This window comes from Haliotis rubra, unplaced genomic scaffold (genome assembly GCF_003918875.1).
Source record: "Haliotis rubra isolate DU_JTF1 unplaced genomic scaffold, ASM391887v1 Scf621, whole genome shotgun sequence".
In the NCBI taxonomy this organism is placed as follows: Eukaryota; Metazoa; Mollusca; class Gastropoda; order Lepetellida; family Haliotidae; genus Haliotis; species Haliotis rubra.
Window position 1 is genome coordinate 256,123 of NW_025767326.1, and position 16,964 is coordinate 273,086.

General features: G+C 40.6%; 1 protein-coding gene across 1 annotated transcript; it reads right to left on the reverse strand.

Moving 5' to 3' along the window:
- Window positions 1–1,480: 1,480 nt before the first annotated feature.
- LOC124256262 lies at window positions 1,481–15,010 on the reverse strand. Its single transcript, XM_046690229.1, has 7 exons — window positions 14,927–15,010; window positions 7,255–9,812; window positions 6,589–6,705; window positions 5,408–5,545; window positions 4,029–4,089; window positions 3,580–3,643; window positions 1,481–2,087 (listed from the first exon to the last, which is right to left on the reverse strand). The coding sequence occupies exons 1-7, from the start codon at window positions 14,985–14,987 to the stop codon at window positions 1,814–1,816; spliced, it is 3,273 nt and encodes a 1,090-aa protein (XP_046546185.1). The 5' UTR covers window positions 14,988–15,010; the 3' UTR covers window positions 1,481–1,813.
- Between the last annotated feature and the right edge of the window lie 1,954 nt (window positions 15,011–16,964).

The following is a 16,964-nucleotide window of genomic DNA, read 5'->3' on the forward strand; positions in this document are numbered from 1 at the left end:
TGATTTTAAGGGGCTGATGGTGGTCACCCATTTTGTTCTGGGGAGGTAGGGGGTCATCAATTTTGTACACATGTACTATGGGGGTGTCATTGATTTTATACATCACATGGGGAGGTGGGGGTGTCATTTACTTTGTACATACATTTTAGAGAGGGTCATGGACACATTGTACATGCTTCTCCTTAAAAATCATCATCACCCCTCTAGCCATTAATTATGTACAGTCCCTTATCTAGCAGTTTTAATCAAACACACTAGCACATTTTGAATTTGACCCTTGGTTGAAAGAACTGTCATTTATATCAAAGTTGGCTTAGAGTGCTGTTAGGTCTTTGAAGGCATTTAGAAGGGGTAAGGATAGACTCCGAAACGTGTCCTCATAACAAGTTGACATCCATAAAACTCTCTTCCTTACAGTGCTGTGGTTCTGTTTTTTATGTTCATAAGCATGTGCTTGTTTGCAATAACTAGGTTCTTTTAACCTCATGTCAAAGTGGTCATATTTTAATGATGAAATAAATACTGTAATTGAACAAGTGGTGTTTGTTTGTGTTATCCACACCAAGTACTTTCAGCAACCTTTTCACAGGCTTTATGGATGATCAACTTCTTTATTGCACAATAAAGAAGTTTATTACAACTGAGAAAAGTAACACACTTTTCTGGACAAAATATATGATATTTTACTTCATTTTGCAGGCTTCATATGACTTGTATTTATCAAAGGCCACACTTTGTTAATAAAATTTGCAGAATCAAGAAGCTTGTCACAATATTAAGTTGTGTTTTTTTTTTATTCCTTTCAACAAAACATATTTGTTGAGTACATGCAGTGTAAAATGAACACAAGGTCTATTTGAATTGCACGAGTGAGTGTGGTTTTACGCCACTTTCAGCAATATTCCAGTAATATTATGTAGGCGGCACCAGACATGGGCTTCATACATTGTAACCATCTGGAATGACAAGCGAACGCTTTAACCACTAGTCTACTCCACTGCCTCCGTGGTGTAGTGGTTAGAGTGTCCGCCCGGAGAGCGGAAGGTCGCGGGTTTGATCCCCGACCGCATCAACCAAAAGACGTTAAAATATGGTATGAGCCTGACCACCCGATCCCGTTAAACGCCTCTTATGACAAGCCTTTTGTGGAAAGCATGTGTTGCTGAAGACCTATTCTACCCCGGATCTTCACGGGTCTCGGGTGTGGATACTGATAAGCTAGGAGGATGTTACGTGTCTTGTCATCGCCTGGCTCTCCTGGCCTGTGGGCAGCTGTTATGAGTGAGTGCATGACTGACGAAGCAGGTGGGCGGGAGGTTGGAGTGAGTGAGTGAGTGATTTGTATGAATGGGTTGATCTGAGGGTGGGTGGTTTGGAGTGTCAGTAACTTTGTTGGTACAGTTCAATGAAAGACAGTTTTAGCCCAGTCATTTACTTCCTTAAAACTTTCAATTTCACTTCTTGAATATGATCAGCAAAATGCCCAAAAGACAATCTTTATTCTTGTAAAACACAAATACATGTCATTGAACTCAAAGTATTTAATCTTTGAATATTACGTCCTGGATCATTTTATTTCAACACACATAATTCTGGAAATTTCTTATCATAAACATTGTAAACAATTAATTGCTAGAAATAAACTAACTACTGTCAGTTAATGTTTAATTCCAACAATCAACAGAGTCCCACAAACTGTCTGATAGTCTGATGTCTTTAAAATCAGTCATCCAGAAAGTACTATCAATTTCTGGACAGTGTATAATCTCTGCATCATCGATCAGCTTTATGGTACATTTGCGCAAAACCCTCATCAACTCAGATGGCCCAGATGGACTGGTGTCCTTGTTACCCTTAGCAACCAAATCTCTAGCGGCAGCAGAGTTCCTATTTGGTGGAACTGGAAAAGGGATGCCAGTTTGCCTGGAGGAAGTCTTTGTGGGAGCTGCTCCTGTTCCTTCGGAAAGAGACTTTGTAACTGAGTAAGTGAGTGACTTGGTTCGAACCTTGTTGGCTGCAGTGGTTGTTGAAGAAATGCCAGAGACTGTCTTGGTAGACTTGTTGATTTGTTTACTGTCTTCAGTGATCTGAAAGTTGAGCTAGACATCAAACTTTGCTAAGGGTTAACACAGTCATCTTTTGTCAAAATGATGGTCCTTACCAAATATTGAGTGGCATGAATGGTTTATTTATTTAGGTAATATCAGTAAGATGGAGAGTGGGACAAATTCTCATTTATGCATGTAGAGTCCTTCCATTTTCCCATTAGAGGATACTCCTGTCAAAATGATATCTTATGTAGACGATATGACCATCTAAGATGGAAAGTGGGAAATGAATAGTAGAGTCCAGTACCGAAATTAAACAGGCAGAAGCTTCATGTTTAAATGCCACACAGTTTCCATGCAGATACAAAATTTTTTTATTTTTTTATAAAAATATGAAAAAGCAAAAGTTGATTAAGAATAAGCTTGTGCTTATAAGACAAGTATAGTGTAAGCAAAACTATTTATAAGTTTGAGAATTATGGCTGTTTGAGATTGAGTCCAAACTGTTTCCATGGAAAAAAGACAAAATACAATCTAGAAAGCTTTCAAAGCAGCAAAAGACACAAGTTGAACTGACAAGGTACACAACTGCATTTACAAAAACTGAATGGTTTTCAAGCTTTTGCTTGGAGTGAGTGAGTGAGTGTGTGAGTTTAGTTTTACACTGCTTTTAGCAATATTCCAGCAATATCACGGCGGGGTACACCAGAAATGGGCTTCACATATTGTACTTGTGTGGGGAATTGAATCGCCATGACGAGCAAATGCTTTAACCACTAGGCTATCCCACCACCCCATTTTGTTTGGAACAGGCAAGGGAAAACAAATGCCTATACATATGGCACATATGGTTAGTTTTGCTGAAATATGTAGCACATTTTATAAGTTATAACCTGGAAATGTACCTTACCCTCATTTCAGGCTAAATTAAAATTGTTTCAATGGCAACCAAATTTCAAAAGCAACATGCTTGATAAGTTCTTGAAAAATGCTTGTACAAAGTTTCATTGAAAAACATTTTACATTTTTGTGATATGTCTTAGGAGTACTATTTGAAAGGCAATGCTGATGCTCACACAATTGTCAATGGGGACTGACACCCAAACAATAAAACCAAATGTCTCCCCTCTTCTTTGGGAGACCGCCTCCGTGGTGTAGTGGTTAGAGCGTCCGCCCGGAGAGCGGAAGGTCGCGGGTTCGATCCCCGACCGCGTCATACCAAAAGACGTTAAAATATGGTACTTGTTGGTCCCTGTCTGGCGCTCGGCATTAATGGGTACAACAAGGACTGGTCGGCTCGGAGTCAGTATAATGTGTCTGAGTGGGGTATTCATGCTTCACTGCGGCATGGTATCTCAGTGGGCTAGCACTATAAAACCAGCTAGTCTGGGCTAGTACAAGCAGCCGCACATACACATACACACGCATGCACGTCGTCATATGAGCGAAATATTCTCAAGCACGACATAAAACCCAATTTCACCTCACCTCACCTCCTTTGGGGATAGGCATAATTCTGAATATATTGTACCTGGTAATGGATGAGCTTACAAGTTTTCCTTGAGACTTTGTTTGAGCTCTTACATCTTTCTGGCCTGTAACAAAAATATTAGAATTAATATCAATGAGAAAAGGTTAATTGGATATTAATTACTGTCTTCAAGTTTTATTCCAACTCATTTGCTGTATGTGGGATGTTGTACCTGACAGTTGTTCAGGATGCATCTTGTCCACTTAAAACACTTGGGTGCATCGTGCCCAGCTGGTGAGTGAGTTGGTGGGCGAGTTAGTGAGTTGGGTTTTATGCCCCTTTAGCAATCTTCTGCAATATCACAGCAGTGGACACCGGAAATGGGCTGCACACATTGTACCTATGTGGGGAATCAAACCTGGGTCTTGATGAGTGAATGCTTTAACCACTAGGCTAACCAAATGCCCCAAATGCAACAGGCCTTGATTTGAGAGAAATTGAAGAATTACCTGAAGATTCTGTGCTTTCTCTGACTACAAATGATGACAATGGCCGCCCCTTGTAAAGAACCTGAAAATGTATCAGTAGAGCTAAGTTCTTCAAGGTGATTCTTTGAAAGGAATGTCTACCATGCCTTTGATTTATTTATTCCAAGAATTCAAATCACATTATCAACCACTAATTTTAATATTGGCAGCCTGATTTTGCTGCTGCATCACTCATAACAAAGGCATAAATGTATTTAATTGTAAAGTCCCTGTTTTAAGTCTACTGCCTACTGACACACCATGTTATAACACTGCAGCCTTGTGTCTCACCCTATAATAACATTGCAGCCTTGTGTCTCACCCTGTTACATAATAACATTGCAAACCAAGTGACTCACCATGTTACAATACTGCAGTCTCGTGACTCACCCTGTTATTGGGTTACTCTACTGACTCACCCTGTTATAACATTGCAACCAAGTGACTCACCATGTTATTACACTGCAGCCTATTGACTCACCATATTGAAAGATTGCAGCCAAGTGACTCACCATGTTATAAGATTACAGCCAAGTGATTCACCATGTTGTAAGACTGTACCTAAGTGACACACCATGTTGTAAGGCTGCAGCCTAGTGATGCACCATGTTGTAAGACTGTACCTAAGTGACTCACATGTTGTGACTCACCATGTTGTAAAGACTGCAGCCTAGTGATTCACCATGTTGTAAGACTGTACCTAAGTGACTCACATGTTGTAAGGCTGCAGCCTAGTGATGCACCATGTTGTAAGACTGTACCTAAGTGACTCACATGTTGTAAGGCTGCAGCCTAGTGATGCACCATGTTGTAAGACTGTACCTAAGTGACTCACATGTTGTAAGGCTGCAGCCTAGTGATGCACCATGTGTAAGACTGCACCTAGTGACTCACCATGTTGTAAGACTGTACCTAAGTGACTCACCATGTTGTAAGACTGCAGCCTTAGTGACTACACCATGTTGTAAGACTGCAGCTAGTGACTCACCATGTTGTAAGACTGTACCTAAGTGACTCACCATGTTGTAAGGCTGCAGCCTAGTGATGCACCATGTTGTAAGACTATACCTAAGTGACTCACCATGTTGTAAGGCTGCAGCCTTGTGATGCACCATGTTGTAAGACTGTACCTAAGTGACTCACCATGTTGTAAGACTGCAGCCTAGTGATGCACCATGTTGTAAGACTATACCTAAGTGACTCACCATGTTGTAAGACTGCAGCCTAGTGATGCACCATGTTGTAAGACTGTACCTAAGTGACTCACCATGTTGTAAGGCTGCAGCCCAAGTGATGCACCATGTTGTAAGACTGCAAGGTAGTGACTCACCATGTTGTAAGACGACACCTAAGTGACTCACCATGTTGTAAGACTGCAGCTTGTTGACTGTGCCAGCTCCACTGACTGCCTGACACCAGGATGTGGGTGTACGGAACATCTCCCCTTCAGAACCAATGATGTGACCCTTCCTACTCAAAGTGGCTCGAAACACTTTGCCCTGAGGAGAATAATATATATATCACTGTGGAGAGAATCTGAAAGAGCTGAATTATACACACAATTCAGTTTCTGCAGACTCTTGACAACTTCAGGTTTCCTTGGGCTTGTTTTGGGTCTTGTTAACACCTCATTCAGCAATTTTTAAGCTATATGACAGCAGTCTGAAAATAATGGAGTCCAGGCCAGCCAATTCAATACCTTATAGCATGACATAGCTGGAAAATTGCTGAGTGTGATGTTAAGTCAAAATAGGAAACCAAACTGGATACATAGAGAATACTACACGAGGTCTCATTACATACGAATTATACGAAACGAGTGTCCTTCCTATGGTATCTGACCGAGCGAAAGCGAGGTCAGATAACATAGGAAGGTCACGAGTTTCGTATAATTCGTATGTAATGAGACCGAGTGTGGTATTTTATTTATTACCCACGTCTTACATGCATTTAAATTGACAAAATAGCGTATTTTTGTTATGTTTTTGGTTTCAAACCGAAACCGGTTTCATAAAGAGGTTGCGGAAGAGTTTTGTACTGTAGTACAATATTTGCATGACGTCACACTAATGACGTCACTGCCATGGTAACCGACGTCACGATGCATGTCAGTTGTAATCGCCTCGTACAGCCTCCTACAGTAAACTACTCCGTTGCACCTCGTTTCTTGGTTTCCAGTTGCTTCATTCGGCTAACATCACTGGTGGAAACATTGCGTTTATGTTTTTCGACGGATATAATGTCTCAGTTCAGCTCACAATTAAACAGCGACTCGGCAACGTTCGCAATGTTTACATTCCCACAATGCATTTAAGTTGTAGAATGAATGAATTCACGTGTTTGTTATGAATGAAAAAATAGTTACGTCAGAATGTGACCTAATTGAGAGGTCATCGGTTATCCAATCAAATCGTTAGAATTTCAGGTCAAGTCGTTACGACACAGGTCAACGCGATACGACACTCGTGTGACGTACGAGATTAATATGCAACTACCCATACGTTGACCACGTGGGTAATAAAGTCAATTACCACATCCTTACCTCTGCTCTGACTGACAAGACATCCTTGCCAGGAGTCAGCACCCCTTTCTCAACCAGGGTAGGGAGGTCAGCCATCTTGGATGTGGCAACAGGTTTTGGTGCAGAGGGGACTTGGGGCTGAAGCAGAATTATGTTTGACAGAAAAAGATTAGTAGAGTATATTATTTAAACTGAAATAATGGGAAATATAGAAAACATGATCAAGAATACTGATGTGGCAGTGGCATACAAAGAAAGGATTTGATTAATTTTTATTTACAAAGTATATAATTTCTTTAGTTTAATAGATTTATCATTTAAATAATGAGTGGTTGTGAAAAAAACATGAATTTAATTGTTTGTATTTCTGATTGTGGATTAGGTCCTGGTCAGTTGAATATGTTAAAACTAATAAATTGGAGTGAATACATCACACGTTTTATGAATAACGTCTTTTTATTCTTTATACATAAAACATGCCATGTATTCATGTTTGTCCAACGTCTAAATGCCTTTCAATATTCCATCAATATTCCATCAATATCATGGCAGGGGGACATCAACATTGCCTTCACAGATATTACCCATGAGGTGAATCGAACCCGGGCCATTTGGCATGACAAGAATTGCTTTAATAACTAGGCTATCTCACAGCCCCTCAAAAACATTTAACATACAGCAACGTACCTGCACAAACATAGGAGTCTGGGTGTCATCGTCCACATCCTTGACTTGAAGGTTTTCACTGAAGTCTTCTATCCTTCCAATTGGTATAGCAATGTAATTACTGGGAGCCTCTTCCTGAAGCAAGACTTTGTCCTTCCTTGATTGTTTCTCCCTGGCATCTCTCTCCGCCATCCTCCGCACCAGTTCCCGACAGGACACAGGGAACACGTCGCTACTGGCAACAGTTGACCCAGGTGAGAGGAACGTGGATGCTGGCAAGTTTTCAGACTGCAGTTTCTGAGGAGGAGTTGCGATATTCTTCAATGGACGAGGAGGAGGAGACATCAAAGACACATTTTTAACCTTTTTTGTGCCTTGTTCTGGAAGTGACAGACAAGTCACTTCCATCCGAGCGGAACAAACAGACCTGACATTTGAAGGGGACATCAAATTGGGTGTACTCCCTTCAGCTCCTACAGCTGATGAAAGTGTGCCACTGTTGCCATGGCTACTCAAAGATGGACCATTTACTTGTCCTGTTGTATTGTCATTGTTGATATTTCTATATTCTGGAATGATATCACGTGATTTATTCAAACTACCATCCTTGCTCTTCAGACTGATGGGAACTAGAGACCCATCTACTTCCTTGCTACAAGTCTGTTTCACAGATAGCACAAAGCCTTCCTTCTTGTCAGATGCAATCTTTGATTGGATAGATTCTCCCTCCGAGTTTCTGTTGCCTGCTTTCTGATGATAAGTCTCTCTCTCCTTCACTTCAGACTTTGTTGCATCAGATTCGGACTGACTGATACCTGGTTTGCATGGAGCCTGGCCACCTTCAACTGACTTTACAAACTGTTCTGCAGTACATGTCTTGATCTTCTTTGTTTCACATTCACTTCGACCTTCAAAACTAGGTGCGGATGAGTCCTCAGCTTTTCTCTTCATTTGGCTAACAGGACCAGATGAAGTGGCACTATTCCAGTTCATTTCACTAAGATCAGCACCTTTTTTCTTGTCCAATTTGTCATCCTCCTGCATGTTAACTGACACACCACCTTGCCAAGCAGTGTTGTCGTCAATGTGTATGGCAACCCTTCCATCATTTTGTGTGTTGATTCGTCCAGAAACTCTTCTGTCCATCCTTCTGTCAGTTTGTGCACCTATCCTCTCATCAACCTCACTGTCTGTCCTATCAGCATGTCTGTCTGTCTTTCTATCTGCCTGTGTGTCCATCCTTCCCTCAACCCCTCTGTTCCTCCTACCGCCACGTCCACTGTCCATTCGTTCCTCAACCTCACCGTCTATTCGTCCCTCAACCCTGCTGTCCATTTGTCCGTCAACTTCACTACCCATACTTCCATCAACCCGTCTAACCACCAGTCCCTCAACCTCACTGCCCATCCTTCCCTCAACCTCACTGTCCATCCTTCCCTCAACTCCTCTATCCATCGCATCCTCTTCCATCTCTATAGCTACCTTCTTCAGTCCCTTCTGGTCAGTTCCCCCTTCTGTCCACACCCATTCTTTCTTACCCTGCCTTACCCTGCCACCTATATGTCTGATGTCATGGTCAGGGCAGTCAGACTCATGGCTCAGTGCCTGTGTTGCAATAATCTCTTCAACCATCCTCCTGTCCCCCTCCAGTTCAGAGGAGCCCTGACTGAACAGGTCTTGTTGACTGTCTTCTATCTCACTTATCTGCGAAGCAGTCCTATCCACAGCCCCAGAACTATGAACACTTTTCACAAAAGCTTCTGTCTCCTTGATCTGTGAACATGGAGCAGGACAAAGGTCTGCTTTAGCCAGCAACTCATTATTGGTGGCAGTGATAACACTGTTATCTACAATACAAGTTGGATTTGATTTAGAAATAAGAATGCTATCACTAAAGTCAGTCTTTTGAGTCTGTTCCATATCATCTCTGTAGTACTGACTTAGAACATCCACATCATTATCCAAACATTCCTTCTTTCTGTCATGATAGCCTGTCACATTGCTTGTTCGGGCCTCAATAGCGCCGTATGTTCTGGAAACACCATTTTGATCCCTCTGGAACACCTTTGATGCATTATCTTTTCGAAAACTAGACTCAAACAAGGCAGATCCTCCATTTTCAGCTGCAGTGATGTCATGAAATCTGTCGACAATGTCAGTTTTGTAAATCGTAGGGACTGAAGAAGGCTTTTCTATAAATGGTCTTCTGCCATTGCCATCAGTTATGTCTGCGTGTACTGTTGACGCTTCTGCTGCTGGTCTTGAAGGAGGAAATGTGTTCACATTTCCATGTTTGTCTTTACTGGATTCTCCACCAGAACAGGAAGTTCCAGTTGCATCGATACCAGCAAGCACCTGCTTCAGTCTGAAGTTGAGCTGCTTATGTCTGTGCACCACCTGCAGCAGGTGCTTCTGTCTGTCTCCCAGCTCCTGCAGCTCCTTCTTCAGCTGCTTCTTGCTGGACTTGGACAGGCCCTTCACACCCACCCTCACAGACAGCCTTCCCCTCTCAGTCTTGTGCTGCTCATTTAGCTGTGCTACTGCTCCTTGTATTTGTTTCAGTTCTGTTGATATCTCCACTGCGAATACATAAATGTTTAGTTTTATTCTTTGATTCAGTAGTGTGACAGGTGCTCTCTACAATAAGCCAGGTTATTAAAAGTATTTAGAAAGAGTAGACTTGATGAGGATTTAAAGAGATTTTTGACGGCTAGAAATACATTTTCTTCTGTCGTGAGAAAAACCCCCGTTTGTATCAGGACAAGATAGTGACAATTCTGGACTCGTCCATTACAGTAGAGGAGGTTACCAAAGCAATAAATACCCTCAAGTGCTCTAAATCTGAGGGTGAGGATAAGTTAATTGCGGAATTTTTCAAGTTTTCTTCTGATATTCTTGTTCCGTATTTAACAGTTCTATTCAACATGATCTTTGATAATGGTGTGTTTCCTGCTCAGTGGTCGGTTGGTCTTATTGTTCCTATTCATAAAAAGGGAGATCGAGATTCAGTTTCAAATTATAGAGGAATTACTATTCTCAGTGTATTTAGCAAACTTTATATTGCAGTGATTAACGACAGACTTAAATTTTGGAGTGAAGCTTATGCTAAAATATCCGAGGCACAGGCAGGGTTTAGAACAGGATACTCAACCGTCGACAACATCTTTATTCTTCATTCTATTACACAGAGAATTCTATCGAAAAAGGGTAAGTTGTATGCTTTCTTCATCGACTTTTCGAAAGCATTTGATTTGGTAAATAGCGGCGACTCAGGTGGTGCAACAACGTAAGGATCACGGACTTTACAAAACTGGAGGCGAATCTGGTTTTCTGATGAATCACGTTTTTTGCAACGCCACGCGACGGAAGACAGCGCCTGTATAGGAGACGTCATAACGTTTTTTCGCCCATCTGCGTCCGACAGGTGGACAGATTTGGCGGAGAAAGCGTCATGGTTTGGGGAACCATCTCATACAACCAGAAATCAGACTTGGTGATCGTTCCAGGGAACCTGACAGCCCAACGTTACATCAACCACGTGTTAGAACTTCACCTTCTCCTGATTATTGACCAACAGACACAGATTTTTCAAGCGGGACAACGCCTCGCCTCATACTGCACACGTGCAACAATGAACTTTCTGCAGAATTCCAACGTCAATGTCTTGCCATGACCCTCTAAATCACCAGACCTCAACCCTATTGAACACCTGTAGGATACTCTGGATCGACGCCAGACGCCAACGTCAGCCGCGCGCCACAGACGCTGCAACAGCTCGCCGTTGCACTGCAGGAGGAGTGGAGAGCCATTCCCCAGGAAAGAATCCGGCGTCTTATCCGTTCTTGTCCAAGGAGATGCCGTGCAGTGATTGCAGCAGCGTGGTGCTCATCGACGATGATACTGAGAAAGACGCCCTGGTGACAAACTGGTGTCTGTGAGATGACTTTTGAAATGACAATTTTAAACATGCCCATCTGGGTTATTATTCTGCCAAATTTCAGACTTCTGTCTTAAATAATAAAATGCCGCGGTCGTCCTAAAACTTCAGGATCAAAATCTCTAAAATACAGGGGGTTGCGTTTCTTTTTGACAGAGTTTAGATCGAAATTATGGTTAGTTTTGCAACAGAAAGGATTAACACCCAAGATGTTAGGTTGCATCAAATCCATCTATAGTTGTGTTAAATCTTGCGTTAAAGTCAATAATTCTTTTGTACAGTTGTTCGACTGTAATATTGGAGTTCGTCAAGGATGTGTCTTGAGTCCCTTCTTGTTCTCCATTTTTATAAACGATTTAGCTGATAGTATTGAATCCTGTGTTATCTGGGCATACAGTTACATCCAGAATTAACTCAGTTGTTTCTCCTTCTATTTGCTGATGATGTCACTCTATTCTCTGACACCATCTATGGGCTACAAAAACGTATTAATGCCCTTGAACAGCATTGCAAGGAATACAAGCTATATGTCAATTTAGATAAATCTAAAATTGTTGTGTTTAGAAATGGTAGCATCCTTACTAAGCACGAAAAATGGTATCTAGGAGGTAAATTAATTGAGTGTGTTTCTTCATATAGATATTTGGGAATAGTATTTTCACAAACATTGTCATGGCATAAACATTTTGAGAGCTCTATTTTGCAATCTAAAAAGGCTTTGTTCAGTATTTTGAAAAGTTTATTAAAATTCGAGCACATGAAATGTGATGTCTTCTTCAGAATTTTTGACACTAAAGTAATGCCTATTTTGCTTTATGGTGCGGAAGTATGGGGTCTAGACTGTGATTGTAATTCATCCATTGAAACAGTGCATACCCTAGCTTGTAAATACTTACTCTGTGTTAAACTATGTACCCCTAACCACGTTGTACATGGCGAATTCGGGAGATACCCTATGTATATTTTTGCGTACAAACGCTGTATTATGTATTGGTACAAACTGTTAAATATGCCTTCTATACGTTTCCCTCATTCTCTTCCCACAGAGGTTACTCCTGTCATATCTTCCTACGTAGGAAGAGTGGGAAGAGAATGCTTTTCCCTAAGAAATGTTACAATTTATTACTGTTAGATGCTTCAAATGGTAAAATTAACTGGACATCAAAATTAAAAAATCTATTGTATACAATGGGTTTTGGATACGTATGGGAAAATCAATTTATTCCTAATATAAACCTTTTTTATTTCTGAATTCATATCTAGAGCCCAAAACACATATTTACAGGAATGGCATTCCTCGTTGTCTAGTGGCTCAAAAACTTACCTATATTTTCAATTTAAATTTATTTTTGGTGTTGAGCCATATCTCCATTGCATAACTATCAAGAAATTTCATATTGCCTTAGCGAGGTTCAGGTGTAGTTCACACCAACTGAATATAGAAACTGGTAGATATATAAAGAAACCAAAAAACTCAAGATTGTGTGAAATGTGTTCCTGCAATTATGTAGAAAATGAGTACCACTTTTTACTGATTTGTACTGTCTATGATGATCTACGTAAACGTTTTATCCCTGTCGATGTTTTCACCCATCCAACCTTGTGCAAATTTAATCGACTGATGAGTAATGCTACTCCTCTGGTTTTAAGAAATCTTGCCATGTTCATCTTCTATGCTAACAATCGTCATCGCTACAGCTTGAAGGCTGCCAATGTATAATGTTGTACCATGGGCCGATTGCCTACATTTACACGAATAAAGACTATATATATCATTGCTGAAAAAAACCCCATCAAGTCTGGGTGACAGAAATCAGTGATTCATATTCATTCGTATTTCTTTCAGTTCTATACCTCCACTGTGAATACATAAATGTTTAGTTTTATTTTTTAATTGAGTAGTGTGACAGGTGCTCTCTACAATAAGCCAGGAATATCATTTATAGGGGTGGGCGATAATACCGGTTAACCAGTATATTGCAATGCGAACTTCACAATACAATATATTGTGGTACACTTTTCGCGAAACCGGTTGACCCGATATGATCGGCAATTTCCGTGACCAAGATCAGTAATTTTCGTGATGTAGTTCAAAATACGATTAGCATTTTCCTTTATATTATTATGCATTAATCGTTTTGAGAATTTAAGAATAGTTTATTGGTCATGTAATTGCATTTGCGTGACTTTTAAACCACATAAATGAATAAAAAATAGATTGGTACTGGCACTTGTTGTAGGGATAAACAATTTGGAAACAATTTCAATTTATCTCTTGTACAATCACAGCTGAGTCCTGACAGTGGCCAGTGGCATTATTTCAAAAGAAAGGAAACAGTAATTTCATTACCTTAAACCATGTGTTACACTTTCACAATATATTGCAATACATATTGCAATATGGCAACACATATCACGATATATCGCAATATGAATATTTTGGCAATACCCAACCCTTGTCATTTTGTAAACATATCAGTCTCTCCGGGTTAAGTTATAATACACCTTTATATCATGCAAGATTATGACCTGATAAAAATGTTCATCATATTAGCAGCTTAATGATGAAGCCCATGCCGACAATATCTTATTCTCATCTATTTTGTAATCTTTTGCTTAGTTTCTACATTCAAATTTCCTTTCCAAATTTGTGGGCTAGGAACTTTCAGGCATAGCTAGCCTGACCTGCCAACAAAATTTGGAAACTATATTGCACACTGCTTATGACAAGCACAGGTTTCCCAGTTTGTAATCTGTAGAGCGATATGTGTGCATGGGGCTGAACGCATACTAGTTGCAGGATATCGAGATAAGTGAAAGACTATGTCATGAAGATATATACTTTGCATTGGCTTCTGATGTATTTTTTCTTCCAAATGAATTATTTCTGAACATTTATTTTCATGGGTGAGGTGAGGTGAGGTGAAATTGGGTTTAACGTCGTGCTGGAGAATATTTCGCTCATATGACGATGTGCATGCGTGTGTATGTGTATGTGCGGCTGCTTGTACTAGCCCAGACTTAAGCTGGTTTTATACTGCTAGCCCACTTAGATACCATGCCGCAGTGAAGCATGAATAGCCCACTCAGACACATTATACTGACTTCGAGCCGAACAGTCCTTGTTTTACCCATTAATGCTAAGCGCCAGGCAGGGACCAACAAGTACCATATTTTAACGTCTTTTGGTATGACGCGGCCGGAAAGTAAAACACAAAATAAACACATAAACTACCAAATTAGGCTTCAGATATTATATATTTGAGGATGATCCAAGTATTCAAGACCCCAATTCAATGGAGTAGTGATTGAGTAAAAATCGAGTCGGCCACATGCAGGCTCATTATGCTCTTATGCTTACAAGTAGTAACTTGGAAGAAAGGATGGGTAACAAACAAAACATAGTCACGATGAATCTTGGATTCAAACTCCCAACAATAGCATCCTGTCACGCTAAAGGGACACAACTATGCAGGGTGAACAGATTATCTTAGAAAATTGTTGTTAAAGATCTAGTGGATAACCATGGTAAGTTATGTTTTACCCATCAGTGAGCAATGATCTTGCCGTATCTGTAGGACTGAGAATTTTGGATGAAGTAAACCAGTGGTTTGAATCCATGATCAATGGCAACACACAATGACACATCACCAAGGTTACACAGTGTAACATCTGATCCAAATGTCAGTCATCTTTTATGACAAGGATGGGTATTTAGATAAATACTGATTGAAGTCAAAGGATATTTCAACTTACAGGCGCTAGATTTACTTGGTCTGTCTTGAAGAACTCTTTCCATGGCTTGATATCTTGCCATTAAGTTGAGTAACGTTTCCTTTTCATTGGTTTCCTGAAATTTTCATTGTCTTAAAGTCTTTTGAGTGGCATTTAGAAGTTGGTGTGATGACCCAGTCAACTGAAATTAGGTCAAAATATCAAGGTCATTGTCCTTAAAGTCAAGATAATATGTCAGATAAAAAAATAAGACAATTACAGTTAGAATGTATCGCTGCCTGTCTTGAAATTTAAAGCTGTGAAATGTTTTTGAACAAGTTTGGAAAAAATCATTTATAATGTCCTTATTAAAATAATTGTTTTGTTTCTTTAGAAATTGTAAGAACAATTTATGTCTAGGGGCCAAATATTACTCAATTAGGTAAGTGTTAGTTTTGTGACAACTTGGCCTCATACCTCTAGATCTGGAACTTATACATTACCCTCTTGTCTCCCACTGTTCCTGAAGAAGACTGTTTGTGATGATCCATGGATACATTTGCTGGAAACTGTGATTTATCAGATTTCTTGGTCTGCAGTCCTTGGGTTGACTTTGAGGATGACCAAGGACCAGATTCCATTTTTGCAGGGTCACAAGGATGAGGGGCAAGATGTACACTCTCACTTGGTCCTCCCATCACATCCTTCTGACTCAACATAGGAGGGCAAAATTTAGTTAGCTTTTGCTTTCCATTTTTGGATCTTGCAAGTAATTGTTTGTCTTGTGAGCGTTTTCCTATTTCTGGACCATTATTTGGACTATTTGCTACTTGTACGGACATGCTTGAAGTTTCCTGATTTGGGTAAAGTATTTTCTCTGAAGTTTCATTTTTATGTAATAGTTCATCGGGAGAAGAGATATTTTGGTGTTCTGGGAGGGATTCCAGCAACCTTTCTGGACCGGATCCTGATGGACCTATTCCAGATGATGTACTGGACATTTGGGTGAACTCCACAATGAAGTCTAGCAGTTGGGTAGATAGCTCTTCCTGAGTCAGTGGAGATACTGGCTGTTGATGGGTAGACAGGTCGACCTGTGACAGCTGGGATAAGGGCTGTTGATGGGTAGACAGGTCGACCTGTGACAGCTGGGATAAGGGCTGTTGATGGGTAGACAGGTCGAACTCTGGTAGCTGGGATATTGGATGTTGATAGGTGGACAGATCCTCAATAGTCATCTTTGGCATTGGTTCTAGGTGAGTAGAGAGGTCATCCTCATTCTTTGTGTGTTGTTGGAAAGACAGTTCCTCCTGTGTCAGCTGAGATGCTGAGTGTTCATTGGTGTACATCTTCTCCTGAGTTGGCGGAGACACAAGCTGTTCGTGGGCAGGCAGATCCTTCAAAGTCATCTGAGACACTGGGAGTTGATGGATTGATGGAGGCTGCTTCCAAACAGCAGTTTCAGTTAGTATTTGACCCTGCAAGTTTTCATCAATTTGAGTCTTGTCAATTCCATGTTGGTGTCCCAGTGTGATCTGCTGCAAGTCTTCTGAGTCAGATTACTGAGAGGGATCGCTTCACCTGTTGATGGTGTTATTACTTTGGGAGGAACAAACATGACTCGTGTTTCTCTATTAATAACAGAATAATTGGATTCTGGATCATCAACATCACTCTCAATTCGTCGAGGTGATGGTTTCACACATTTCTCACTCAATAGTAAATCAGAAAGCTGAGAACTTGAAGCAGACGCAGAATCCATTTTTTCAGACACACTGATTTCCAAGCACTCATTTGAACTATGCTGTGTTGGTACAGAGTCACCTTTTCTATGAAAATCTCCTACAGGTGGAATTTTTGGTCCACGCTGTGGCAGAGTTACTTTGCTTCGAAAGATCTCATCCAATATCTGTGTGTAATTAACTTCTGGGGCTTTTCTTTGATGCTTTCTGTCAGTTCGTTCTTCCAGCTTTGAGAGTCCAGGAGATTTTGTTGGAACACTGAAGGAATGAACCTGTTCATCGGCATATGTAACATTTTCTGTATTGTCCTGACTGAATGGGTGATTTGACTTATCAGA